The sequence below is a fragment of the Perissodus microlepis genome, chromosome 8 (genome assembly GCF_051167445.1).
Source record: "Perissodus microlepis isolate ML-2025 ecotype Zambia chromosome 8, ASM5116744v1, whole genome shotgun sequence".
NCBI lineage: Eukaryota > Metazoa > Chordata > Actinopteri > Cichliformes > Cichlidae > Perissodus > Perissodus microlepis.
The window spans coordinates 2,988,445-3,015,703 of NC_140468.1; the positions used below are offsets into that span (position 1 = coordinate 2,988,445).

Here is a 27,259-nt window from a genome sequence, read left to right on the forward strand (position 1 = left end):
GCAATTCAACACCATCTTCAACCCAAGATCCTGTTTCTGTCCTTCATAATAGTTATATCCAATAATGCCACAGGTTATAAGCATTGTAAAAAATGATGATAATTGATGACATCATGCTTTAAGTAAAAAGCACAAGAAGAAGAATAAAAAGAATAAATATTTTATTAATCAAGTTGGCAAGTTACTGTTAGAGCAACTAAAAAAGAAAGCGATTAAATACAAAATCTAAATACAATAAGGAGTTGAAATTAAATGCAAAATTAAAACCTAAATAACATTAGTTGATATACTCCATACCAGAAAAGCTATCAGGAGTAGATGTGTCCATCTGGTTCTGTGTAATCCAACACCACATAGCTGCTGTTTGACTGTGGTATGCTGATCCAAACTTATTTTGGTGCACACCCACCCACCGAGTTCTGGTGTATATGGAAAAACAAAATGCTCAAGCATAGATTATTATTAAAAATATCATGACTAAACATGGTTATGTACCTTGGATATAGAAAATGTATAAATAAATGATATCTGGAATTCAAGTAATATATTTCCCAATTACAATATAGCTTGAATCACTTCGAGCACATGGTACCACCCTTACTATAAATGTCACCAGCCATAGTCTCTATTTTTTCATACAGTTCAGGGCATCCTTCAAAGCAGCCAATAGCGTGAGCAGACATAATTAATGACCAAACAAACAAACAAAAAAGATCCATCCAACTTATTCATTAGCAGGTAAGTGCATTCACGGAACCTTCAAAGCTGTTACTCCGTGTGGGTTTTCACATGTCTGTTTAGATTTCCCTTCTGAGTAAACGTTTTACCACAAACACCACAGCTAAATGGCTTCTCTCCAGTGTGGACTCTCATGTGTCTCGTCAGAGTTCCCTGATGGGTGAATCTCTTCCCACATACAGTGCAGCTAAACTGTTTCTCTCCGGTGTGAACTCTGATGTGGATCTTGAGATCGCGCTGATGTACAAAGTTTTTGCCGCAGACATCGCAACCATGTGGTTTCTCTCCCGTGTGGCCTCTTGTGTGGGCTTTGAGATGTGATTTCCTGTTAAATCTTTTGCCACAAACATCACAGCCATATGGTTTCTCTCCTGTGTGAACTCTTGTGTGTGCTTTAACAAGCGCCATCCGGTTAAACCTTTTACCACAAATGTCGCAAGCAAACTGTTTTTCTCCTGTGTGAACTCTCATGTGTGCACTTAATTGTGTTTTCCGGTTATATCTTTTACTGCAAAGATCACAACCAAATGGTTTTTCTCTTGTGTGAACTCTCATATGTCTCTTCAGGTCCACCTGTTGTGTAAATCTTTTTGTGCAAACCCCACAACCGAATGGTTTCTCACCTGTGTGAACCCTGATGTGCCTCTTGATATTTTGCTGTTGTGTAAACCTTTCACCACAGATGTCACATACAAACGGTTTCTCTCCTGTGTGGATTCTGATGTGCGCCTTGAAACTATAGAGATGTCGAAAACGCTTTCCACAAAAATCACAATGAAATGGTTTTTCACCAGTGTGAATTCGAATATGTGTCTTAAGATTTTGTTTTTGTGTAAATCGTTTTCCGCAAATACCACAGATAAATTGTCTGTCTTGTCTGGGTGAATCTACATTTCCCAAATGCCTGGAGGAAGTTTCCATTGAATGGCTTGTCATGAGCCTCTGAACAGGCCTTTTGCTTTTTGGAGATTTGAGTCCATTTGCACTTGATGTAGGAGTTCCCTGATTATTTTCACCATCATCATTTGGAGGTCCAGAATCTGACAAAGGTTCCTGCCAATCACCACCACCATCGTCACTATCATCATCATCATCTGAGACGTCAGTCGCAGAAGAGTCTGAAGCCTTCTCATCAGTATTTGGATCTGGGTTCCATGATCCAGGTCCAGGTCCTTCACGGTCCTCTCCATCACTTTCTGTTTTTATCTGTTTAGCTAAGCTGCAAAGTGGAGGCTCTGCCTCTCCCATTTGATTCTGAAGGAGAAGTAAAGAGTTAGGCTTCTCTTCATCGTTTTCAGTCTTCACAGGACCAGCAGTGAGTTGGAACCTGATGATATCAGCCTTTGTTAGATCATTAAGCGGCTCTCCCACCTCACTGTTTCTGAGTTCATCTTGTTCCTCCTTTTTAAAGAGAAGCTCTGGGCCCTTCTGGTCCGGACTGTTGCTCCATTCATGGGAAACCTCTTCTTTGATCACCAACAGCTGTTGGACATCTGCAGAGAACACAAAAACAGACACGGGACAACTGTGATTCCATATTCTTGTGGTCAGCAGAAGAATTTGTATACATGGTGATGGTGCACACTGATGCCAACTGCTGTAGTATCATAAAGTGCTTGAACAAGAATCTAATGTGAAAATAAATTAACAATTTTTTTTTTTTTTTAAATCAAGCCTTCCAAATTCAACATATAACTACATGACCTGCAACAAATATGATTATTTCCAGCTGTGAAAGCACTATTAGTGTTTGTCATTAACTTCCAAATGCCAAATACTAAAAGTGCTTTTCCATTCTTAAAGAGCTTCCAAAGGCAGAAAACACCAGAGCCCTGTACCAGATTTGAATACTTTCTCTTCTTTGTTTCCCAAACAGCAGTACAACCCCACAAGATAAAGCAGTACCTCCAGTCAGACACTTTTGTATCAGGACGCATAAGCAAAGAAGCATGTTTCCGCCTGGTTTCAGACCAGGGACTTTTCACATCTTAGGTGAACGTGATAACCACTACACTATGGAAACGGCACATGCTTCTACTGTATTTGTTATTTGTTTATTTCTGGACTGAAGAATATGTTTTCTTTAAAAAAAATATTGAAAGACCTGAAAGGGTTTAGTTCTTTTGACAAGCTGTTAAGTTATCAAAAAATTTCTAAAACTGAAACAAAAGAGCAGTCCATTTAAAAAAATAATCTTTTTTTTCTCTTTGAATATTTACTTTTTAACAATAACAAGACCAAATTATTTCTTATTCAATTAGCTCCAGGCCTGGCTATGGTTGTTGTGAAAAGATGTGGGTCATTAGGTTGGTGGCAATGTGAAAGATAAAAATACATATAGCAACATAAAAGTATCTCCAACTGACCAGAGCATATTTCCAGCAGCTCGCCTCGATAACCAGTAAACTTGTTAGTGACTACTGTCAGCAGAAAACAAAAAGACTAAATCCACATACAAAAATAAAGTAACTTGAGAGTTTCATGTGCTGTTTAGTAAAATTATATTCTTTCTCTCAACTTCAAGTCACCTAATCCGTAACAAAAAGGGAAATAATTTAATTACCATAAAAATGTCAAAAACCTGAACCTTAGACTTTAATTTTTTGATTCTGTATTCTTTGTACACAACAACAACAACAAAAGACAACTGTAGCTATGTTGCTTGAAAAAATACATCTTTATTTTTATCACCACAGACATCTTACACACTAAGAACTATTAACTTACAATGTACAGGTTTAATTAAAAGAAAACAAGAAATCCATCAAAGAAGTTAAACATGACACGGCATGGCCCAGGCTGCTAGCTGCATTGACTTTTTGACAAGATAACTAATCAATAACAGATCTGGACGGGATAAGCTAGGCAATGACCGGAGCCAAACCAGATCCAGGTGTGATCCAGTCTGAATCCCCGATCCATTTTGGATCCATCCTGCCATAAAAACATAGTCTGACTGGGAAATGATCTGCTGATCCAGTTCTGGTTCTGGGTCGACAGTCTTGGTGGGTCCGATTCTGAATTTCAGATAATGAAACTTTAAACTGGTATTTTACGTCAATTAATGACTGAATTCCAACCTGTGGACACACTTCAATATGAAATGTAATTAGATTACAATCAGACTGTTTGCAGCTGGATTTTAAAAGTCACTTTAACAACACATTTTGTTCAGTTTTACAGTTTTAAGTTATTTCAGTCTCATGTTCACTGAGATTTTCTCCAAGATCTAGCTGTGACAGACATCTTTCTAACAGTGTGATTGATTACAACACAGTAAACATCAGTGAGGACCTCACCTGGACACTGAACACCACACAGCTGGTCAAGAAGGCTCAGCAGCGGCTGTATTTCCTGAGGAGGCTGAGGAAATTTAGTTTGTTGCCCAAGATCCTCAGCAGCTTCTACAGCTGCACTGTGGAGAGCACACTATCCAGCTGCATCACTGCGTGGTACGGCAGCAGTACTGCTATGGACTGCAAACGCCTGCAGAGAGTGATAACAACTGCAGAGAAGATCGCCCTCTCTGCAGAGCATCTACCATCACAGAGTCCAGAGGAGAGCTGCCTCCATCCTCAAAGTCCCCACACAGCCTCAACACGGACTGTTCACACTTCTGCTCTCGATACCAAGGTTTAGAAGTGTGAAATCCAGAACATCCCGATTCAACAACTCCTTCTACTCCTATCAGATTCCTGAACAGCTGACCTACCTCAACTGCAATTTGCACGCAAGTTCATTTTGCACATTAAGCTCCTTTGTACATCCATTTACATTGACATCTGCATACCTTACTTGTCTTCACTTATTTTTTTTTGTACTTATTTATCTTTCACTATTTTTTATCCTTATTTTTTTATGTTATTTATCTTAATATCTTGTCTTATTTGTAACCTTATTTATCTTGCTCCTTCAACCCTACCTAACTTGGCATTGGTGTGTGGACAGCAAAGGAAGAATTTCATTGCACAGAGAAATGCTATTTCTTCTGTACACATGACAACACTTTGAAACTTTATACAGGTGATTTTGATGTAAACAATGATTCTATAGTAATGTACACTGTTTCCAGTCTAATTTAACTAACGGGCTGACAGTCTGACACCTGCATTAATATTCAAAGACTCTCACAGTTAGAAAGATGGATTTACAGTGGCTTGCAAAAGTATTCAGCCCCCTTGAACTTTCCCACATTTTGTCACATTACAGCCACAAACATGAATCAATTTTATTGGAATTCCACCAATACAAAGACCAACACAAAGTAGTGTACACTTGAGAAGTGGAATGAAAATCATACATGATTCCAAACATTTTTTTACAAATAAATAACTGCAAAGTGGGGTGTGCGTAATTATTCAGCCCCCTTTGGTCTGAGTGCAGTCAGTTGCCCATAGACATTGCCTGATGAGTGCTAATGACTAAATAGAGTGCACCTGTGTGTAATCTAATGTCAGTACAAATACAGCTGCTCTGTGACGGCCTCAGAGGTTGTCTAAGAGAATATTGGGAGCAACAACACCATGAAATCCAAAGAACACACCAGACAGGTCAGGGATTAAGTTATTGAGAAATTTAGGCTTAGGCTACAAAAAGATTTCCCAAGCCTTGAACATCCCATGGAGCACTGTTCAAGCGATCACTCAGAAATGGAAGGAGTATGGCACAACTGTAAACCTACCAAGACAAGGCCATCCACCTAAACTCAAAGGCCGAACAAGGAGAGCGCTGATCAGAAATGCAGCCAAGAGGCCTATGGTGACTCTGGACGAGCTGCAGAGATCTACAGCTCAGGTGGGGGAATCTGTCCATAGGACAACTATTAGTCGTGCACTGCGCAAAGTTGGCTTTTACGGAAGAGTGGCAAGAAGAAAGCCATTGTTAACAGAAAACCACAAGAAGTCCCGTTTGTGTGGTGGAAAACTAACACTGCACATCACTCTGAACACACCATCCCCACTGTCAAATATGGTGGTGGCAGCATTATGCTCTGGGGGTGCTTCTCTTCAGCAGGGACAGGGAAGCTGGTCAGAGTTGATGGGAAGATGGATGGAGCCAAATACAGGGCGATCTTGGAATCCTGGGGCAGAGGTTCACCTCCAGCAGGACATCGACCCTAAACATAAAGCCAGGGCAACAATGGAATGGTTTAAAACAAAACATATCCATGTGTTAGAACGGCCCAGTCAAAGTCCAGATCTAAATCCAATCGAGAATCTGTGGCAAGATCTGAAAACTGCTGTTCACAAACAATGAAATTGATTCATGTTTGTGGCTGTAATGTGACAAAATGTGGGGAAGTTCAAGGGGGGCGAATACTTTTGCAAGCCACTATAATTCTTAGCTGATAATAAATAAGTGAGATATTCACTTTCTTCACTCATACAAATTGACCACTGAAAAATTAAAAAGCCATCATGGTAAATAAAAAGATAGTGAATTGACACCTAATCAGCATTTTAGTGTTTATAAAATGTAAACTTGTCCAATTCATTTGCTCCACCAAGTGGTTTGATAGCAACTTTTGGAATAAGGAAATGAGTCAGTTTGTTAAAGAAAACTTGTCAGTGAGTAGGTTTAGTGTACAGAGTCTCACTCAGTTTAAGTTAACTTTCTTTGTGAATCAGAAATCCTCAAGTTTATCTCATCTCAGGTTTAACAAACACAGATTGGTTGGTTAAAACTGTTTCAAATAGTACTAAGACCCAGTACAATGTCTACTGTGTGTGGCTTCTCGTGTGCCTATTTAGACTTCCCTGTTGAGTAAAAGTTTTCCCACACACATTACAACCAAATGGTTTCTCTCCAGTGTGCACCCTCATGTGTCTCTTGAGGCTTCCCTGCTGAGTAAATCGCTTTTCACACACAGGACAGCTGAACTGTTTCTCTCCAGTGTGGACTCTGATATGTATTTTGAGGTCATGTTGATGCACAAACTTTTTCCCACATGCACCACAGCTGAATGGTTTCTCTCCTGTGTGCACTCTCATGTGCCTCTTCAGAACCCCCTGCTGTGTAAACATTTTATTACACAGATTGCAGCCAAATGGTTTCTCTCTCGTGTGAACTCTCATATGTCTCTTCAGAACGCCCTGCTGTGTAAATCTTTTTGCGCAGACAACACAGCTGAATGGTTTCTCTCCTGTGTGAACCCTCATGTGGCGTTTGAGATTTTGCTTTTTTCTAAATTTTTCACCACAAATGCCACAAACAAACGGTTTTTCCCCAGTATGGATTCTGATGTGTACTTTAAAACTATAGTGATGTCTAAAGTCTTTTCCACAAAAATCACAGTTATATGGTTTATCACCTGTGTGGACTCTCATATGTGTCTTCAGATTTTGTTTCTGTTTAAATCTTTTTGCACAAACACCACAGGTAAATGTTTTTTCTCCTGTGTTGACTATCATCTTTGAAAATTCACTTTGTTTCACTCTGTTAAATTTCTCATTAGCCAAACAGCCATAAGGCCTTTTGAATGAATGACATGTCTTCCTTCTCTGAAAAGAAAAATTGCTTTTCAGTGATTTCAGAGTTTTCAAGTTTGATTTAGGTATAGGGCAACCACTGTCACCATCTTCGTTTGCAGGTCCAGCATCAGACAAAGGCTCCTGCCAATCATCTCCATCACTAATGTCTGTTTCAGAAGAGTCTGGGGCCTTCTCAACAGCATTTAGTTGGAAATGGAAATTTGGATTCGAGTTCCCGGCGATTTCTGGTCCTCTACAATCCTTTTCATCAATTTCATTGTTGATCTTTGTAGCTGAGCTGCTGTTTGGAGCTTCTGCTTCTGCATCGTCTTCAGTCTGACTTTGATGAAGCTGTACAATCTGAGGTTTTTCTTCTCTTTCATCTTCATACTTCATAGAAATAGAAGACAATGTGCACTTAGTGCTAACAGCAAGATGCGCTCCCCCTGTATCGATCCACAGCTCCTCATGCTCCTCCTTTATGTGGAGGCGGTCTAGATTCTGCTGGTCCAGACTGGGGGTCCAGGGTAGCTCTTCTTTAATCACCAACATCTGCTGGACATCTGCGGGGAATACTGAAACATACATGTACATCACTGACTGTAGGCTTCTATATGTTCACCTTGATTTCAGTACTGTTCTGAAATCTGAAATTCAAATTACAGTGGGGTTTATTTTGAGACCAAAAATGAAACACTATCCATCACTAGTCACCCTAACAATTACAATAATGGTAAGAAGTTTAAATCCACTTCTCATGGGTGTGAATGTCATGGTAATTTTGGGCTTTTAATTTTTAATTTCTTTGATCTGTTCTTTTAAAAGTAAAAAAAAACAAAAAACAACAACAACAACGGAGTTCACAGTTTAATTTTATTTCATTTATTTGAATTAATTTAATTTATAGAGGCATTGCAGAAACACTGTACCAACTGTCATGCATGGTGATTCGTGCGTGACAGTTTCATTGTCATCAGGCTGTTTTACTGCCTGTGCTAAATTCCACCAACAGAATGGAATAATGAAGGAAGACTACCTCCAAATTCTTCAACTTCACCTCAAATCAACAGCTAGATGGTTGAAATTGGGACACAGTTAATGTTCTAACAGGATAATGGGCTGAAACACATCAAAACTGGCATCGGGATGAATAAACCAGGCTGACATTAAGGTTCTGGAATGGGCAAAGCCCAGAGATCCATCCACTTGAAATTTTGTGAACTATGCTTACACTCGGATCTGTGCCAGGAAACCAAACAGTTTTAAATAAACTCTAACAATTCTGCTGAGAAGAGTGGTCAAAATCCAGCCTGAATTATGTGAGAAGCTTGTTGATGGATAACAAGTCTGGTCAAGGTGCAATTAGCTAAGGGACATTTAACCAAATATTAATGTACATATTTCAACTTGTATGTACACTTATGACCCTGTATGGCTTAGAAAATCCAAAATAAATTCAAAGTTGTGCACATAATTGTTGTTGTTTTTTAATCATTAAAGATGTATGCTGTACGGTAATTCTAGACCTGGAAAAATAAGTATTCAAACAAATTGTTAAATGACCAAATTCACTATGACACTTCATGCCCATGATGAGTGGATGGAAGCTTTGGACCACAAATTTATCAATTTCATTTTCCCCTCTTCTGTAGAACCAGCTTCCAGTTTGGATTCAGGAGATGGACTTAATCTTTACTTTTAAGATTAGGCTTCAAACTTATCTTATCCCTGAATCCTCCCTTAGTTATGCTGCAGTAGGTGTAGGCTGCCGGGGGATTCCCATGATGCACTGGGTGTTTCTTCTTCAGTCACCTTTCAAACTCATTATGTGTTAATAGACCTCTCTGCACTGAATCATACTTGTTATTAATCTCTGGCTCTCTTCCACAGTATGTCTTTGTCCTGTTTTCCTCCTCTCACCCCAACCGGTTGCGGCGGTTAAAAGGGAGTTTTTCCTTCCCACTGTCACCAAAGTCCTTGTTCATAGGGATTCATATGGTTGTTGGGTTTTTCTCTGTATGTATTATTGCTTTATATTGTACAATATAAAGCACCTTGAGGCGACTGTTGTTGTGATTTGATGCTGTATAAATAACATTTTTTGAATTGAAATTTTGGTAAACCACAGATCTTTATCTTGGGGACGTGGTAAAAATAAAGCTTAGATATAATTACTTATGAAACAGTAAAGGAAGCAAAAACAAAAAACTCAAATGGCTAGAGACAAAATAATGATGGCTTAATAGACTGCCTATTTTCATTGAATATAGGAGGTCTTTCACACCTGTGACACCAAAACCTTTTCTTTCTTTCTTTGCATAAGATCTGATATAAGCGCATGCCATCATGATTCAGTTACAACAATGCTTTCACAATGAAAAGATTGTGGTTCAGAGTGCCATCCAGTATGGAGATGTCAGGGGGAACGTGGGTCAAAATGATTTGGTCAAATTTCTCAGCAAGACGGAGCTCCTTGCTACACTTCGGGTTCCATTTTGAAGTTTCTCAAAGTGAAAAAGCTCAAAGTTCTTCGGGCTTAGCCAGCAGTCTCCTGATATGAATATTATTCATGAATCATGTAGAAGAAAATCTCAATTAAATTAATACTTTTTTAGTAGCCTTTAAATAAACTGGTGACCCTCAACAAAAACATGAAATACTCCTGACTACAAATTTTACACAAAATTAAGTGTAATATATTAGCTCCTATAATTGTGATGTACCCATCACAAGACTTTCCTCCAAGAATGTATCAGCTCATCAGGAGATAAATCCGAAGCATAACGTAAACACTGATATTCTATTGGAACTGGAAAATGTTGTAACAGCTGTAAGCTCACCTAATTTCCTCAGCAGATCCTGATACACTGCAAACAGATTTATGAGCATGCAGAAAGACATTTATTGTTTAAAGGGAAATCTGATCATTGCTGTTATTAAGTGGCGAGAGGTGCTTTGCATTACATGATCCAGGATGAAATCTTGGAATGTTAAAGTGTACAGACACAAAGTGGTTATCCCATAATCCTATATGTAATCATAAACATAGGGAAGGCATGTTGCTCTGTGATGTTTTCATACCATGAATATCTTTGTTTCATGAACTAAACTTAACTTTAGGGAGAACACCGTCCATATTTTTCTATCTAAAAGCAAAAATCATGAAAAATTATGTAAGGACATTCAAAAGCTGAAGAAGAAGAACTAATAATATTTATTTTTATAATGAAATTCCTAGAAAAAAATAAAAATAAAAAAAGAGTTGAATGCTTAGAACATTTTTTTTTATTTGGTTGTACTTTTTCTTTGAGCTTTTAGGAAACCAAAAAACTGGAGGTCTGTAAAATGTTTCAGTCAGAGCGACGGTTACAAACGACCATGCCACGTTTAAAGTCACCAAAATCAACTTTCGCCTTCATTCTGATGCTCGGTTTCAACAGCAGGTCGCCTTGACCACTGAGATGCTGCCATGTGACTGACTGCTTAAAAATTTGTATAAATGAGTGATTAAACAGCTGTACCTAACAAAGTGGCCAATGAGCGTATATCTGCTAATTAATGTAGCCAAACAAACCATTTAGATTAATGTCAGACATTTTAAGGAAGGAGTGAAATGCATAAAAACCCAATAAGCCTTAAAACAGATAAGTTTATTTGTATATATGTATTTCTTTTTTTCATTTATCTCTTGTTTGCAACTTATATCATTTGAAAGTTATATAGATTTTTTTCTTTGCTCAAAGGTAGTTTTCAAAAAGGAAGCGGCCGGGTGCTACACGATGCCCAGATGAGTTCCGCCTTTTTAACTCCGAGAACACAAAAAGTGATTGATAGCAAATACTTTTGTTATTTTTACAAATTGAGATTAGCAGATCGTGAGAAGATGTGCGATCGTGATCTCCACCCAGCCCCACAGCGAATCAGCTGTTAGCAGATTTCTTCGCATTCCAGCTGTGTTTATTCTTACCAGCGGTTTGGTTTATATCAGCGTCCTGCAGCTGTTCAACATCTGGAGGTTTAATGTCCGGCTTTTCTTCAAACTGCAGAGTCTCAGCTCTGTTATGATCAAGATAATCCACTTCATTCATGGTGTCGGCTCCTCTTTAAAATAAACTGCAGGCTTCTGTGACACGAACCAGGCCTGTGCAGAATCGATCACCGCCGATCACAGTGAAACACGCGCTGGTTACATTTGTCTGTCTCACTTTGATCCATGAACGTGTTCAAGTACTCAAAGGGGGATCGTGCTCTTCTGAATTATTTTGGAAACGAATTATTGATGTCTGCTGTGTTTTGAACAGGCATCTGCACGGACAGCTTCCCTCTTCATTCCACACAGCATCTCCACCGGCTTTTATTCGCGCTGCATTCACGCAGTTTACCCACGTTGTCATCCACTCACCTCGAAAACCATGAAACCTTTAAAACACAAGAGCAAAAAAAATAAGACGGACCAGGGTTTACCTGTGCGTTTTATCACGATGGTTTACTGGCCTCTAACGGCCGATCTCAAGAAGTGCATCACAACATAACGAGACGTACTGACACTTCCGGTGGGTACGTTCAAAATACAAGTTAAAGTATTAACCAGCATTAAGATTTTAAGTTTGTAAAAGAAAATAACATACTTAGGGGATTGTTTTTTTTTGTGTGTATGAAAAAATTTGCTGATACACAAAATAATGTTACAACACATCATTCTTATCTTGTAAAATAAAACCAAATGTTATGTTTTCTCTAGAGAGGGAAACAGAGATTGATTAAATATTTGATTTTATATTTACAATCTGTTTTTATTTATATAAACAAAAGAAACACAACTAGGACAAAATTTTCTCATGTACAGTATCAACCGTTTCTTCCTCATTTCCTTTTTTCTTCCACCCATTTATGTCTCTCTGCTTCATAGAAGGGAGACTCCTCAAATTCTTCCAGGCCATCTCCTTGGCCATGCCTTTATCTCTGTATAGAGAGTACACCTTTGAAGGGCAGTAGATGTATTTCCCTGCCACTTCAGGGAAGCCCACATGAATGTGTGGGCTATTTGGTCCCTGTTTCAGGTCCATGTGGCAGAATCTGCAGAGGTGGCCTGTTGGGATTCTGGCCTTTTCCTCTTTTTCTCCATCCTTTCCTTCACCCTCTTCTTGGTAGCATCCAGTTCCCTCTGTCTGAACAAAAGGGTATTTTAGGGTTATCATTCCCTTAGCAGTTTAACTTTGATGCACCTTCTTTGAACAATAGAAATACTATAGTGGATGGAGGCTCCAACTGTCTCATATTGGGACTCGGGCTAACTACAGGCAAGGCTACTCTTTGTCTGCCTTTTTTCCTCAGGCTGCTGCTGCTGTTGGTTCTCTAAGATGCCTTCCATAATCTTCTCTATTGAGTCTCGTGTGAGAGATGTAGACAGGGAAGGAGGAGGTGGGTTAAAGACAGCTGGCTCCATGGAAGACTACAGGAACATTAGTTGTGTCACTCCCTTCTGTTGAAGAGTGCCACAGTTGCTGAACCTACAGAAGTTGTTTCTGGGCTTGTGTTCAAAGAAGAACTGATGTTTAGAGGTTTACCTAAGTGCTTCACATAACAGGATATGTACAGTTTGAATGTGGGGTGCAGCTGTCGGGATCTGTAGCAGAAACATGGACCATGTTTGCATAATCTTGATCCACAAGCTTCAGGATGTCCTTCTTCCCGTGGTGCTTTTGCATCAAGTCGTCTATTGTCTCTTTCATGAGACAGCGTTGTGTGGTCCAACACAAAAACCCGTCCACCTGTCTTTATAAGTCCAGTGTGAGCACTCCTTGGTGAGAACCGCATCAACAAAGGTAGAGCTTCAGAGATTTCTAGGAAACAATAGTAATACGTCACTGGTTGCTCATATATCACGTAAGGAACTAATTCATGAATTAATAATAATAATAATAATAATAATAATAATAGTAATTATGCAAAATTGTTTTGAAAATACCATTATGTTAACTTACCCATTACTGTTCTAGGTTGCTGGATGTTTTCTGATAGTATCTCCTGTTTTAAAGGTGCGACAGCAGAGAATGGGTGGATGACAGGTGGTGCTGGTGCAGGTGAAACAATGCCTACCATTGCCCAGCTGCAGGAGGGTCCAACTGCTGGAACCTGAAGTTAGGCAGACCTGTAAAGAGGATAGGGGCTGAAGGTAGGGTGACCATATTTTGATTTCCAAAAAAAGGGGACACTTAGCCCAGTCGCGAAGAACTTTATTAGTAAAGAGAAATATTACACCTTTCTCTTTACTTGTCATTATCTTGTCTCTTGTTTCAGAAATCAGGAAAGTTTAAGAAAAAAACAGTAGGTAGTTCAAGGAGAACAGATTATGTTACCTGTAACCAGACATGGGCAGTAAAATGTTACAAGTAATGCTTTACTGCAATCCAATTACTTTTCTCAAGTAACGCGTAATATAAGGGATTACTATTGCAAAAAAAGTAATTATATTGCTGTTACTTTCCTGTAAGCACGCTGCATTACTGTCGTGATTTTACTTGTGAGAGTGTCTCATGACAATGACGTAAGCGACGTCCGTGGCAGCAACAGATGTGTGTAGTTTAACAATGGATAATATGGAGTGATGGAGAGAGTACAACCATGCAGCGTTTAAAGTGTGGACGTACTTACATTACTTTAAGTTTTAATCCATAAAAAGTGACACAAACATTAGTGTCCGCTGTACACTCTGCATAGGAAGAAAAGTTCTTTTTACAGCAAAAATTAAACTTCAAATCCGAGCAAGCAACGAGCACGCTGCCACGGGAATGTGAAATTCACAGAGAAACCTCCCACTGACATGACCACTGCAGCGTCGGGCAAACCTCCACTGGCCCCACTCCTGCTAAACAGGTGAAAATAGATTTAAGAGCGACAGGTTTCCGCTGAGTCTTTGATTTTATTTATTTTTGCATCTATTTGAAAGAGCGAGTGTAAACACAAAACATTATTTTATTTTATATGCTGGAATATGCAGAAAATAGGTTTAAATGTTAAAAAATGTCTTCAAGTCAAAGACAGATGCATATAATTATAAGTAACTAATTCATTTTGAAAATAAGTAATCAGTAAATAACGGGATTACTTTTTTGGAGAAGTAATCAGTAATTAGTAACTAATTACTTTTTTCAAGTAACTTGACCAACACTGCCTGTAACTGGTTAATATGCATCAACATCATACTTGTAGCGGTCTTGCATTCAAGTGGGTCTCTTCTGTACTGTTGCAGTTTGTCCTTGATTGACACAGGGTTCACTTGTCCCAAGTCCTCTGGTGTGCATCACTTTCTCTCTTGTTCCCTTTCGTGGTCCATGTTATTTCTTGATCCGTGTCATCAGCGTCTCTGGTGGTTTGTAAATAGTCACTGGGAGACCCCAGTCAGACATGTCCTTCATGGCCTTTTCAGCACTATTGCAAAATGTTGTTCAGTCTGGGTAGAATGCTCGAAGTTTCGCTGGAAAAGGGGTCTGAAACTTATCCCTTGCTGTTTAGGATCCTTTTAGCTTCTATGCATGCCTTTCTCTGCTTGAGGACATCAGGTGCGTGGTCGTGATCCATATTAATCTGTTTACCCTTCCATTGGAACTACTTCATTTGCCATGCTTTTTGAATATTTCTTTCCTAGTCTTGTAACTCAGAAAGTGCACAATAATGGACCGAGGTGGGGCTCTGCTTGTGGGGGTCACTCTGAGGGCACGGTCAGGGGGAGCTGCAGGTTCTCTCTCTAAAAAATTTCAACAAAGTCTATCATAGGGGAAACACTTTTCTCTTCATTCTCAACTACACCATATATCCTGACATTTTTTCGGCAGGAGCGTCCTTCCTGTTTGATGATTTGTGTCTTGTTCCTTTTTTTTCAGTGTATTACTCCCAAACCCTGATTTGATCCATATTTTCTGCACTCTGTACCCAAACTTTCACACCTAGTTTTTTTTTTAAAAAAGTAAACATGGCCACTTTTAAATAGCTCGTGACTGAATGTTTGGACAGGAATCAGGAAGATGTTAGAGTGAAAACATAATTATAAAAATGTGAGTTTGAATTATTAATAATTAATTTGAGTGTAACATTGGGTGCAGAGAACTGTGCTAGAAAGATTTGTTTGAGAACGGTAAAATCATCTAGAATTAATTTGCTTTTTTCATTTTCATTAGGAAATTTTTTAAATTATGAAGATTAAATTAAATTCAAACTTTTGTAAAAAAAACAAAAAAACAAAACACACAAATCTAACACACTCCAAATACTCAATCTGTGGAAGTTAAATTAATTAACATGCAAATTTCCAATCCTTTATCACAGGTTACTGTGACTGTTTGTATTGTCACTCTACTTTGAAAGTCCACACCGGAAGTTTTGTACGTTCACGCTGTAGTTTCTGTGTCTGACCACTGGAGGGCAGTGGAAACTGGTGGATCTCTTTATTTTAAACTGTGTTTAAGATTACTCGGCTCTACCCTCGAAACAGCTGTGATTTTAAAGTATTTTCATGTTAAATAACGGCAGGTCTGTCATAAGTTTGCTCTAAATGGGAGCTTTAACCAAATGTCATACCAGAAGTATCTGTCCCTGCCGGGACACCGTCCTTCCTGGTGTGGGTGTGGACACAGATGACTACACAAATAATGGAGGAGAATCTTCACAAGTCTGTCTCTTGAATTTAGTTTTACATTTAACTAGTTTGCCCTCCTTTTTTTGCTTTTTGGTTGAGACTTTTAGCTGGCATGCTGTGCCAGAATGGGAAATCTTTTTGGAAAAAAGAAACAAACCCGAGTGACGGAACAAGACAAAGCGATTTTGGTAAGTGTTACACAGCTAGCTGAAGTGTTAGCCTGGAATTCTGTGCTGTAAAACAGAGCGAGCTCTTGTGTGCTAATTTAACAACTTCGGTTATCGAGTAGCCCCCAGCAATATTTTATAAAGCAAAACATCTAAATGTTATCATTATTCAGGGTCTACTCTTCTGTCTTAATGTACTTAACCGCTTAATCCTCCTCGACTCGTTCTTTAAAGTGTCCTTTAAGCAAACACTGTAAGTCATTCAAATTCTAACACTGTAGTGTACTTATTTTTCTATGCCGGTATTACCGGAGGACCTTAACGTAAGCTCAGCCAGTAATAATCAGATTATAGCTGCTGTAGTTTGTGCAGACTGCTACTATTTCTAAACCTGGATCAACAAGAAGTTGGTATGGGTGAATTAGTTTGAAGCGTATCTGAGTGCAGTGCAGGTGTTTGGTTTGTTCATGTCTCTATTTCCTCATTTCAGCAACTCAAACAGCAAAGAGATAAGCTCAGGCAGTATCAAAAGAAGATCAATGTGCAGCTGGAGAAGGAGAGGCTTCTGGCCAAACAGCTGCTGAAGGATGGCAAAAAAGAGTGAGTACAGTATAATCAATGAAACCATAGTAATGATTGAAAGGAGAGTAAAGGCATATATGTTCTCAGCATGAAATATATAAATACTGCTCAATAGGGAGCTTAATACTCAGGACAGAAAGGACAGCTTCCCTGCAACTGTTCTTGCAGCTGACTTCCCAGAGTTCATTAATATAAAATTAAAATGAAGAAAAATAAAGTTTTGAAATCTGCAGTTCTGAAATGTTGTTCTAAGTGATGTCTCTAAAGCTGGAGAAGGCTATGTCACAAACTCTAAAATGCATTATTTGGGTAGCTAGGGCTGCCTCATTTCAGGCAGAATCCTTAAAAAATAATAAATAGCAAAAAACACAAATCAAGCTGACGTCTTCAGTTGTTTTGCTTGTCTGAGCAGCTTTGAAGAATCCAAAATATTTCCTTTCACTGTCACCAAATTCAGTTTAACAGAGGGCTGAACTGGATGAAAATCACCTTCTCTTCAAACTTCTTTATCAGTCTTTGATTTTTTTTATTTTTTGCATCTATTTGAAAGAGCGAGTGTAAACACAAAACATTATTTTATTTTATATGCTGGAATATGCAGAAAATAGGTTTAAATGTTAAAAAATGTCTTCAAGTCAAAGACAGATGCATATAATTATAAGTAACTAATTCATTTTGAAAATAAGTAATCAGTAAATAACGGGATTACTTTTTTGGAGAAGTAATCAGTAATTAGTAACTAATTACTTTTTTCAAGTAACTCGACCAACACTGCCTGTAACTGGTTAATATGCATCAACATCATACTTTTACCGGTCTTGCATTCAAGTGGGTCTCTTCTGTACTGTTGCAGTTTGTCCTTGATTGACACAGGGTTCACTTGTCCCAAGTCCTCTGGTGTGCATCACTTTCTCTCTTGTTCCCTTTCGTGGTCCATGTTATTTCTTGATCCGTGCCATCAGCGTCTCTGGTGGTTTGTAAATAGTCACTGGGAGACCCCAGTCAGACATGTCCTTCATGGCCTTTTCAGCACTATTGCAAAATGTTGTTCAGTCTGGGTAGAATGCTCGAAGTTTCGCTGGAAAAGGGGTCTGAAACTTATCCCTTGCTGTTTAGGATCCTTTTAGCTTCTATGCATGCCTTTCTCTGCTTGAGGACATCAGGTGCGTGGTCGTGATCCATATTAATCTGTTTACCCTTCCATTGGAACTACTTCATTTGCCATGCTTTTTGAATATTTCTTTCCTAGTCTTGTAACTCAGAAAGTGCAAAATAATGGACCGAGGTGGGGCTCCGCTTGTGGGGGTCACTCTGAGGGCACGGTCGGGGGGAGCTGCAGGTTCTCTCTCTAAAAAATTTCAACAAAGTCTATCATAGGGGAAACACTTTTCTCTTCATTCTCAACTACACCATATATCCTGACAAAAACACAAATCAAGCTGACGTCTTCAGTTGTTTTGCTTGTCTGAGCAGCTTTGAAGAATCCAAAATATTTCCTTTCACTGTCACCAAATTCAGTTTAACAGAGGGCTGAACTGGATAAAAATCACCTTCTCTCCAAACTTCTTTATCAACCTTCCTTTTGTTTTCTCTGGGTTATCTACTGCAGCTGACTGTGAGCACATGTGCAGTGTTGGTACATGTGCTCAGGGTGCTTGGACAGAGAATCAGAAACTAAACGTAAATCCAAAGCCAGTTAATAGTGGCAAGAAAGCAAATGGGATGGGAGATGGGAAAGAAGAGAGTTTTTTTTACTGTTACAAAAAGAATTTGGGAAGATGAGACATTTTGTGCAGCGCTCTTTTTTTTTTTGATTGTCAATCATCTCTTATATTTCTCCCTCCTTACTACAAGCTTTAACGTGTTTATTTGAACAGGAAAGCTCTTCTCTTACTGAAGAAGAAACGCTATCAAGATCAACTCTTGGACAAGACAGAGAACCAGATAAGCAACCTGGAGCGCATGGTGAGCGATCGGCGAACTGCACTGACACTCAGCAGCGTTTAGGTGGCGCTCACAGCTCCTCCCTGTGCTCCTCGTTTCAGGTTCAAGACCTGGAATTCGCCCAGATCGAAAGGAAAGTCATCGATGGATTGAAAGTTGGAAATGAATGCCTGAAGAAAATGCATGAGGTAAGTGATGACATGTGGCCTGCAGATGCTTTTAAAATTCATCACCTGTTATTCATGAGCTGTTATCAACTCTTTTTCGCTGCAGGTGATGTCTATTGAAGAAGTAGAACGGATTATGGATGAAACTCAAGATGCCATTGAGTACCAAAGGGTAGGTCCTTCCAGCTGGTAATCAGGTTCATTTAGTATTTTAGCCTCTTTGACTTCATTCTGCAAGTAGATATGGAGAGAGTGAAAATTTAAAAGGATTTCTCAAATCTCTGTAGATTAAATTTCACAGATGTAAAATTGGTTCGTATCCACAGTCATTTCACTTTTTAAAAACTTGTCGTCTCTCTGCAGCAAATTGACGACATGCTGGCCGGCTCCTTATCTCAGGAGGATGAAGATGCTGTGCTGGCTGAACTGGAGGCAATAACTCAGGTTAGTTTAATCAGCTTTAAAAGAAAAAAAAAAGAAAAAGATTAGATCGCACTTTTAGCAAGCAGCACCCTGCTCTTCATTTTGATTCTGAGTTCTGACCTGTCGGATTTTGAACTTTCTCTCAGGGAGATGTCGAGCTTCCTGAGGTCCCTTCAGACAAACTGCCAGAAGTTCCAGAGGCCGCGGAGGAGCAACCAGGTTTGTTGTCTCATGTTTTTCCTATCCCAGGTTCACACTGCTGCACATTCCTGTTCAAAAAGCAAAAGCAAAACTGACTAAAGTTCCAACCAGAAGTCTTTCATTATCCATTGATAACTCTGTTGTCACAGCTTCCCCTCAGGTTAAGAAGGTCTATCTCAGAAATCTCTCCACAAACTGCAGTTAGTTCAAAATATAGCTGCTCATATTATATCCAGAATTAGATCCACTGAACATATAACAGCTGTTCTTAAACAGCTCCATTGGGTTCCAATTCACCTGCGTGTAAATTTGAAGATCCCACTTCTTACTTTCAAAGCGCTTTATAACCTCGCTCCTCCATATTTATCTGATCCTCTCCATACGTTTTATTTTGTTGTACTAATGTAAGGTGACCTTGAAAGTCTTTAAAGGCACCCATTAATAAAATATGTTATTATTATTATCATTATTACTAATGACTTTTAGAATATGTGCATGACACTTCATAGAAAAAATCCAGCAGTCATCCTCCCATCGTGTTTCATATCGCAGAGGCTGTGCTGAAACCTCAGTAATATCTTCTTTCCACGACTGTAAACACTTCACCACCAGAAAGTAATTTTAGAGGAGTCAATAAATAGAATGCTTTTATTAAAAGGTTGTGCTGAGTCACCGTGGGCCCCGGTGACCTTATCACTCTGTTTAAAACTAAAACATGCAGTGTGATGAAGCTTAAATCTCGCTGCTGTCTCACGTCTTTAAAAAGGTCTTTAATGAGGTGTCTTCTTGTCACGTTTGCGCTTTATTAGATGCTTAAATGCAAAGCTCAGAAGAGAGAGGTCCTCAGAAAGCGAGGTTATTACACCTATTAACATCACGTTTTTATTAAAATAAATGGCAAAAACCTGCCCTGCAGCTGTTTGCAGATTTTTGTGTCGATCATTGTTCTTTTGCTGCTGAATCAAAACGTCTGGAAAGATTCCCGTCTCTTTGCCATCTTTGTGGTCTTTGACTCTCAGTTAATGGTGAGGGATGGTAGAGGCACACCTGATAGGAAGTAAAAGGCTGTCAATTGTTGAAGCTTAATCACTCTGGGGACCGTTAAAATGTGTGTGTAACATGCATATAAGCGTGAAAACGCTACATTGGATTTACGTGCCTAAAAATGACCTACATACATGCACTTTCTATACACATAAAAGGTAAAAGTACTCTTTATTTGAAGTAAATGTTTAATCAATCCGAGTATATATGTGAAGAATCTTGGTAGCCTTGGTAGTTCATAGGCAGAGTTTCTTCAAGATTACATACTCTATGGTCACTGTAGCATGATTAGTACTCAGTAGATACTGGGGGAATTAGGCCTGGGCAGTGACACCCAACATCTGGTCGCTACAGAGAAGTTTGTAATTCTTTAAATGGTTGACAACAGGCCATAAGGGTTTTTGGCTTTTGGGGCAGCACCATGTGCTTCTTTGCATCCAGTTTCACTCTACCGACGGCAAATGTCCAGCAAATCCTCGTCAACCATTCAAAAAATACAAATTTTTCCTTAGCAACCACTTGTTGCCATATGTTCGCTGACCTGTCTCTAGGCCTCTGTGGCTGAAACCTCAGTTTTGTTTCTGCATTGTTGGATCTGTGAGCTTTCTGCACTTGATCTGTGATCTCACAGCAGGTCCAGGTTGTGTGTTTTATGTTATTGGACAAGATGAAGGTGATGTTGTGTCTGCTGTCAGGTCAGGCTTCAAGAAAAATGAACTTGGGTTTTATTTTTACATAAAAATGAGTTCACTGCAGTGAGATCAAATAAAACAATACAGACTAAAACAATTTTGGTAAGTAAAGTTCAATAAAATAAACTAGTCTGAGCAGAGGAAAAAGCTTGGAGCATAAAATAATACATTGGTTAACCAAACTTGAAAAACTTCAGGAAGATAACTGGTGTACATGGTATGCAAACAATAGCAAGCACTAAAGCATACTAAAATGCTGTAAAATACTGTAACATTACCTATAAAGATTTAGCATGTCACGACTCTACGGCCCCTCATCCTGCTTCTTTCTCTGTCAATCTCTTCGTTTCAGAGCGGGAGCGTCCCAAGAAGAAACCGCAGCGAGAGGCGCTCGCTTTGTAGGAGCATGACTGAGGATCTTCAGCCGACAGCAGCTGGTTGCTCAAAGACCCAAAGACAGCAGCCAGTCTCAGATAACCGGGCCTCCTCCACCCCATCCAGCGGCTGTTTCTCCTCATGGGCTGCAGGTTCACACGTGAAGCGAGTCAGGACCGGTTCACCGCAGTCACAAATGCTGATTGAACCATGAAGACCTGTGAGATCAGATTATCGTGCCTAACCTTTGGTTGATTAGTTCTCTGTGTTTACCATCAGTCATTTGACATACAGCGACCTAAAGCCATGTATATATGTCATTTTAATTCCTCCCTCAAAATGTCTTCACCTGATGGGTAATATTTTTAAAGAGCCAGTTCACCCAAATTACAGAAACACACATTTACCTCAGTGCATCCAGTTCTGTGTTGCCATGGTTTCTCAGATTGTGGTGATTTTTTTTTTAGTTTTTAGGTTTTTTTGCTTTACAGCTGCAGTAAGTCCAGCTGAGATTAAATTGCTTTTTTCCTGCTGTAGAATACATATATCTGTTCTGTCGTTTGTCCTGTGAGGGAGGGGTACAAATGCAGAAGAGACGTTATGATGGTGCTGTGATCTGGCGATCTGATCCACCTTCCTGTCATCTTGTTTGCCCTCTGTGTGCTCACCAGTAACTGATACCAGCCTGAGCAAGTTGGAGTAAATGGAGTTAGCCCTATCTACCCTTATTGCAGACTTTGTGACCTAAACACATAGAACAAAATGATGGAGGAGTTAATTTCCAACTTTCACCATGAACAGAGCCTCCTTCACATATGGCGATAAATTATTTACCCTAACATTTGCCTGGCTCTTTACTTTCTTTGATATGTCGTTCTACTAATGCACTCAGCCTGTTTTTATCTGTGTAAAATCTCCCACTCAGCCTCCCTGCAACAAATGCACACATCTGGTGAAACAAAAACTTGAGGAGCGCAAAACAAGCATCTCCGCAAACATAGTTACATAGATGATGGATCAGTGATCGGTGAATGTAATAACAGAGAAACAAGCCTGGGAAGCTATTGCCAACAGCTCTGACCATCATTGGTCTCTGACAAGTTCACATAGACATTTTTCTTCCATGTATTAACTTATTTGTGATTGCAAAAGGGGATGATTAGATCTAATTTCTGCTAGTTTTTAAAAAATCTTTGCTTATAAAACATTTGCATTTAGCAACAGGATTGAGGGGTAAGTTGTTTTTCTTGAGATTTGAGTGAACTGATCCTTTAAAGCAGGTGTAACAGAAACATAACATTTTCTCTGTAAAGTCTTTGGTGTCTTTCTCTTACCGTAAAGGCCTTCTCTTCATCTGGCTTTGCTTTCTGAGTTACTCAACCCACCCTAAAGTACCCCAAAAAACAAAACAAAAAAACCTATTTGCATCAGTTTCACAGAATATTATCTCAGTCTGACCCCTTTTCAAGCGGCTTAACTAATCTAATTCCTTGCTCCCCTTGTGGATTAGTTCAGTGTCATTGGAGAAAGGGCTAATCATATCGTCTGTGGGCTTACCTCTGACGCCCAGACAACAGCTGGTAATCTCTTCAAGGTAATAACTTGACAGAACCTGGGGCTTTACCCATCAAGTATGATCAAAACTAATTATTTCAGTGTGTGCGTATGATGCTTTAGATTTTCTTACATATTCATGTTAAAGTGGCGCAAGAAGGGTGGCCTAGATCCAGAAGGCTTAAAGCTTGTGCATCTTTGAAGATCCAGCTAACTAATCTGTAAATCAGTTAATCTCACAGACAGAAACACTGATGACTAATACTGACAGTCTGCGATTCGCCAGTCCTGCTGCAAACTGCTTGTCTTAAAATGGCCTCAGATATTGTACCTCTATATATTCTTTTTACAATAAAAGTGTTTTTTTTATTGCCGTTCGTTATCTCACTGCCTGTAAATCACTGTTCAGATTGTTATTCAGTGAGTGAACACAAGGTGGCAGCAGATGACTCAGTTTTGAAGCTGCTGGTCTCCATGCTCCAGTTTTCTCTCTCCTCACTTCACAACTGACCAAGGCAGGTGGTCTCTACGTGTTGGAATAAATGGGAGTCCTTCTCTCCACTATCTCCAAATGCTTCTTATAAGGGATTCTTTCATCACTGAGCTTCTGTCTCTAATTTTGTAGGGTCCTTACATAAGTACCTTGAGATGACTGTTTTGAACTGGTGCTGTGTAAATAAAACTGAATTAGGTACACAGTTTACTGTGGGGCTTCCCTCTCATATCCAGATGAAAGTTATCTTGTAACTAAAATGTAATATTTTGGGCCGCCTTATTTTTCTAAATATATACCAATCAGGCATAGCATTGTGTTGGTCCCCCATTTGCACCCCAAACAGCCCTAACCTGTCAAGTCATGGACTTAACTAGATCCCTGAAGGTGTGCTGGGGTCCAGCACATCCCAGAGATGCCCAATTGGATTAAGATCTGGGAAATACGGAGGTCAAGTCAACACCTCAAACTTGTTGTGCTCCTCAAACCATTCCTGAACCAGTTTTTTTGTGGCAGGGTGGATTATCATGCTGAAAGGGGCCATCAGGGAATGCTGTTCCTCTGAAAGAAGGTACATGGTTTCCAACCATGCTTAGGTAGAAGCTACATGTCAAAGTAGCATCTCAAGGTTTCCCAGCAGAATATTGCTCAAAAGAATCACATTGCCTCCACCGACTTGTCTTCTTTCCATGGTGACGTGCTGGTGCCAGGTTTTCCCCAGGTGAGCAATATCCTTGCACCCAGCCATCCACGTGATGTGAAAGAAAATGGAATTCACCAGACGAGGCCACCTTCCTGCACTGGTCTGTGGTCCAGTTCATGCTTGCGTGCGCATGGTTAGTGCTTTTAACAGTGGACAGGGGTCAGCACAGGCAGCCGGACTGGTCTGCAGCTCTGCATCCCCACACACAGCAAACTGTGATTCACTCTGTACTATGACACCTTTCTGTCAGAACCAGCATGAAGTTTTTCAGGAATTTGAGTAGATCCATCTGTTGGATTGGACCACATGGGCCAGCCTTCATTCCCCGTGTGCCTTCTGTTCCTTCCTTGGACCACTGTTGATAGAGGAACACTCTACTGGAGATGCCCTGACCCTGAGGACAAAATGTTAACTTGCTCCTTTATATAACCCCTCCCTCCATGGATATCCATCAGTGAATATGATAGGTATTCACTTCACCTGTCAGCGGTCATCATTTTACGTCTGATCGGTGTATGTTTAACCTGTTTCCCACATCACACAAGGGGAAATGGGTCAGATGATGGCATACAAAGAAATTTGTTTCCTGCTTTGGTGTGGAGGAGCTTGATTGTCCTGCACAGATCACTTTAACGATTAAATGACAGTAATGCTTTTGTGTCCATCTGGAATGAAAAAGGCTCCGCTGACAGTGAAAAATTGAGGGTTGTAATCCAATCATTTGCATACCCACATTGTTTTAGCCTTTTGTCAATTTATTTTATTTAAATGTGAAGATATTGAAAACTTTAATAGCACAGTGTGGTGCTAATGGGGGTGCAGAGGTGTGGTGCTTTACCGAATTCTATAAAATTGCATGATTTATCTTTAAAGTAACGATTGGCATTTCATCAGTGCTATAAAAGAAGGGGAGACTGTTGACGAGCCCTCACAATCCTCTTTAATTTCATCAGAGTAGGAGGCACAAGTTTAATGATCTGTGTTATTATAAATCTCAATGATTGGTCTGTTTTATGGTTTGCAAACTGATTTGTCATATTTTTGAATCAATATTAAAGATTAAAGGCCTTTAAACTGTTAATATTAAAAAACAAACAAAAAAACACATAATGAATCTGTTACCCCCCCCCGTTTCTGTGGCTTCTAGCATGTATGACTCAGATGAAAAGTACAGGCACACCATGACCTTACTCTGCTATTGTTCTGAAGGTGATCGAAGCTCATTCAGCTAAGGACAAAGCATCAGATAGATAGGGAGACATTAAATGTTCCCATCTCTAACCTCGAACCATTCTCTCCGACAAAGCCGATGTATTGACGAGTCTGAAATAGCCCGAATTGCTTTTGTTCACTTCACACTGTTTTTTTTTTGTTTTTTTGTTTTTTTGAATGGACTGAATCCATTCTGACTGTGCACTACAAGCCTTTTCGGAGGTGTGTGGGAGTGGGCGGCGCACAGACTGAATGTCAGAGCGCCGCGCTTGCTGATGAGTCACAGACGTGGATCTAAAGCTGAGAGAAAAAGCCTGAGAGGACGATGATGAGTAGGCTTCACATGAAACGCTGCTGAATAAATGCTTCAGGTATGTAGGTGTGTATGTGTATCCTGCCCACCCGGAGTCTTGCCTACCTGATTACACCCCCACTGTACTGAATATACACACATGCAGAACTTTACTGAAGTGAAATGTCATTTTCAACAAGTTTATTTAAAGGCCCCAGTCCTAAAGGATAATTTTAAGTACTTTGTTTCCAAATTCTGACTAGAACTTAATTTTTACACTGTTTCCTGTGTTCCCCTTTCAGTTGCCCGTTCACTTCCTATCATCTCTCCATTTTTGGCTGTCTAATAAAAGGATGAAAAGCTCCAGATTTATGAATAAAATGTCTCTAAATCACTAATTAGCTCACTAAAATGTTTTAAATGCTTAAAATGGACAAAAATACATTGGAAAGACATTACTTCTGGGCTGGTGCCTTCAGGTATGCTGATTGAAGCCACGTGGATACAGCTTCATATAATAGACCATGGATATACCACTCTGGGTGTCATCACAGTCCAATCTTAGCCTTTTTTTGAAACCAGAGGTCATGAAAATGTGTTAAATCTGACATAAATATGTAAACTGACACTGCATCCTCATGCAGTAACAGGTCATCTGTTATAAAGTGAGCCCACCCTAATTTGTTCCCTGTTTTATTTACCTTTTTGACACTGACAGAGATCATAGCTGACATATAAAGATCATGCTGTGTAAAAAAAAACATAAATTTGTCTGGAAAATGGTCAGCCTGTAAATTCATGAGATCACAGACCAAAGGAGCCAACGACTGTTGACTTCCATACAATCAGGCCTCCCATTTGCAACCAGATGTGTTGCTCCATGCTGGTTTTTATCAAGACTGCATGGTTAAATGGCCTTCATTTTCAGATCCAGAATCTGCATTAATCTCATAAGAAAGCTCATAAGCGGTTTCATATGTTATATATTTAGAATAATACCAATCTTATCCTGCCAAAAACGCCACATCTCATAGATGTTTATTTTGTGGTTTGAACCCCAGCCTCAAGTAGAACCCAGTTTAAACCAAAAGAAAATGTAAAAAGTATGTGTAAAGGAACAACCTTCAGCAAACCAATGTACTAACTGAGACTATTTTTAGGGACTATATGCTCATTTTGGATTAAATGCCAGAAATTTGTATCAGGGGCATCAAAAGACTGGATAAGTTTAATGGTTAAATGCTTTGTGTTGTTGTTTTTGTCATTTTTTTAGTCTCAGGTCATCATTTTTGCCACTTCACGCCTGACTTCAGTCTTAAGCCTCCAGCTTTGTTTATTTCTCAAACTACCCATGATTAATAATCAATGTCTTAATTAATTTGTGTACAATTATACTTCAGAATAGGTTGGATGTCAGCAAACATAATGGCAGCTCACATTCAATTACGGAAACTAATTGTGGGGATTGAATATTCACAGAGGAGTAAATCAATAGCCTCGCTGACAGTGGGAAGGCTGCTGTTTGCTCCAGCGAAGACCAAACATGCCTGATTGATTTCCACTAACT

At 39.4% G+C, this 27,259-nt stretch overlaps 2 protein-coding genes, 1 long non-coding RNA gene and 1 pseudogene across 4 annotated transcripts in view; 2 read left to right on the top strand and 2 right to left on the bottom strand.

Moving 5' to 3' along the window:
• Positions 1 to 1,544, top strand: part of LOC146381100 (uncharacterized) — a 2,298-nt gene extending 754 nt beyond the window's left edge. Inside the window, exon 2 of the long non-coding RNA XR_014800996.1 lies at positions 1 to 1,544. This exon is cut by the window's left edge and continues 252 nt beyond it. This is a non-coding gene — a long non-coding RNA (uncharacterized LOC146381100).
• On the bottom strand, positions 145 to 11,737 carry LOC146381101 (uncharacterized). Of its 2 annotated transcripts, none has more exons than XM_084937030.1 (2): positions 11,176 to 11,730; positions 145 to 2,231 (listed from the first exon to the last, which is right to left on the bottom strand). In XM_084937030.1, the coding sequence occupies exons 1-2, from the start codon at positions 11,294 to 11,296 to the stop codon at positions 769 to 771; spliced, it is 1,584 nt and encodes a 527-aa protein (XP_084793156.1). In that variant the 5' UTR covers positions 11,297 to 11,730; the 3' UTR covers positions 145 to 768. The 2 variants fall into 2 exon arrangements, with proteins under 2 accessions (XP_084793156.1, XP_084793157.1); XM_084937031.1 differs by lacking the exon at positions 145 to 2,231 and adding an exon at positions 3,397 to 7,783 and having other exon boundaries at positions 11,176 to 11,737.
• A 308-nt stretch (positions 11,738 to 12,045) lies between these two features.
• On the bottom strand, positions 12,046 to 13,056 carry LOC146381102 (uncharacterized; annotated as a pseudogene).
• Positions 13,057 to 15,669: 2,613 nt separating this feature from the next.
• Positions 15,670 to 23,366, top strand: chmp6b (charged multivesicular body protein 6b). Its single transcript, XM_084937041.1, has 8 exons — positions 15,670 to 16,031; positions 16,501 to 16,610; positions 18,470 to 18,557; positions 18,638 to 18,724; positions 18,810 to 18,875; positions 19,067 to 19,147; positions 19,273 to 19,345; positions 21,416 to 23,366. The coding sequence occupies exons 1-8, from the start codon at positions 15,969 to 15,971 to the stop codon at positions 21,463 to 21,465; spliced, it is 618 nt and encodes a 205-aa protein (XP_084793167.1). The 5' UTR covers positions 15,670 to 15,968; the 3' UTR covers positions 21,466 to 23,366.
• The last annotated feature ends 3,893 nt before the right edge of the window (positions 23,367 to 27,259 follow it).

Bases quoted from the DNA above. Each gene is read 5' to 3' on its own strand.
- LOC146381101 (XM_084937030.1), bottom strand. From the start codon at position 11,296: ATGAATGAAGTGGATTATCTTGATCATAACAGAGCTGAGACTCTGCAG. The intron at 2,232-11,175 runs GTAAGAATAAAC...TGTTCTCTGCAG, and splicing joins TGATATAAACCAAACCGCTG to ATGTCCAACAGCTGTTGGTG.
- chmp6b (XM_084937041.1), top strand. From the start codon at position 15,969: ATGGGAAATCTTTTTGGAAAAAAGAAACAAACCCGAGTGACGGAACAA. The intron at 18,725-18,809 runs GTAAGTGATGAC...TTTTCGCTGCAG, and splicing joins GCCTGAAGAAAATGCATGAG to GTGATGTCTATTGAAGAAGT. The intron at 19,346-21,415 runs GTTTGTTGTCTC...TCTTCGTTTCAG, and splicing joins GGCCGCGGAGGAGCAACCAG to AGCGGGAGCGTCCCAAGAAG.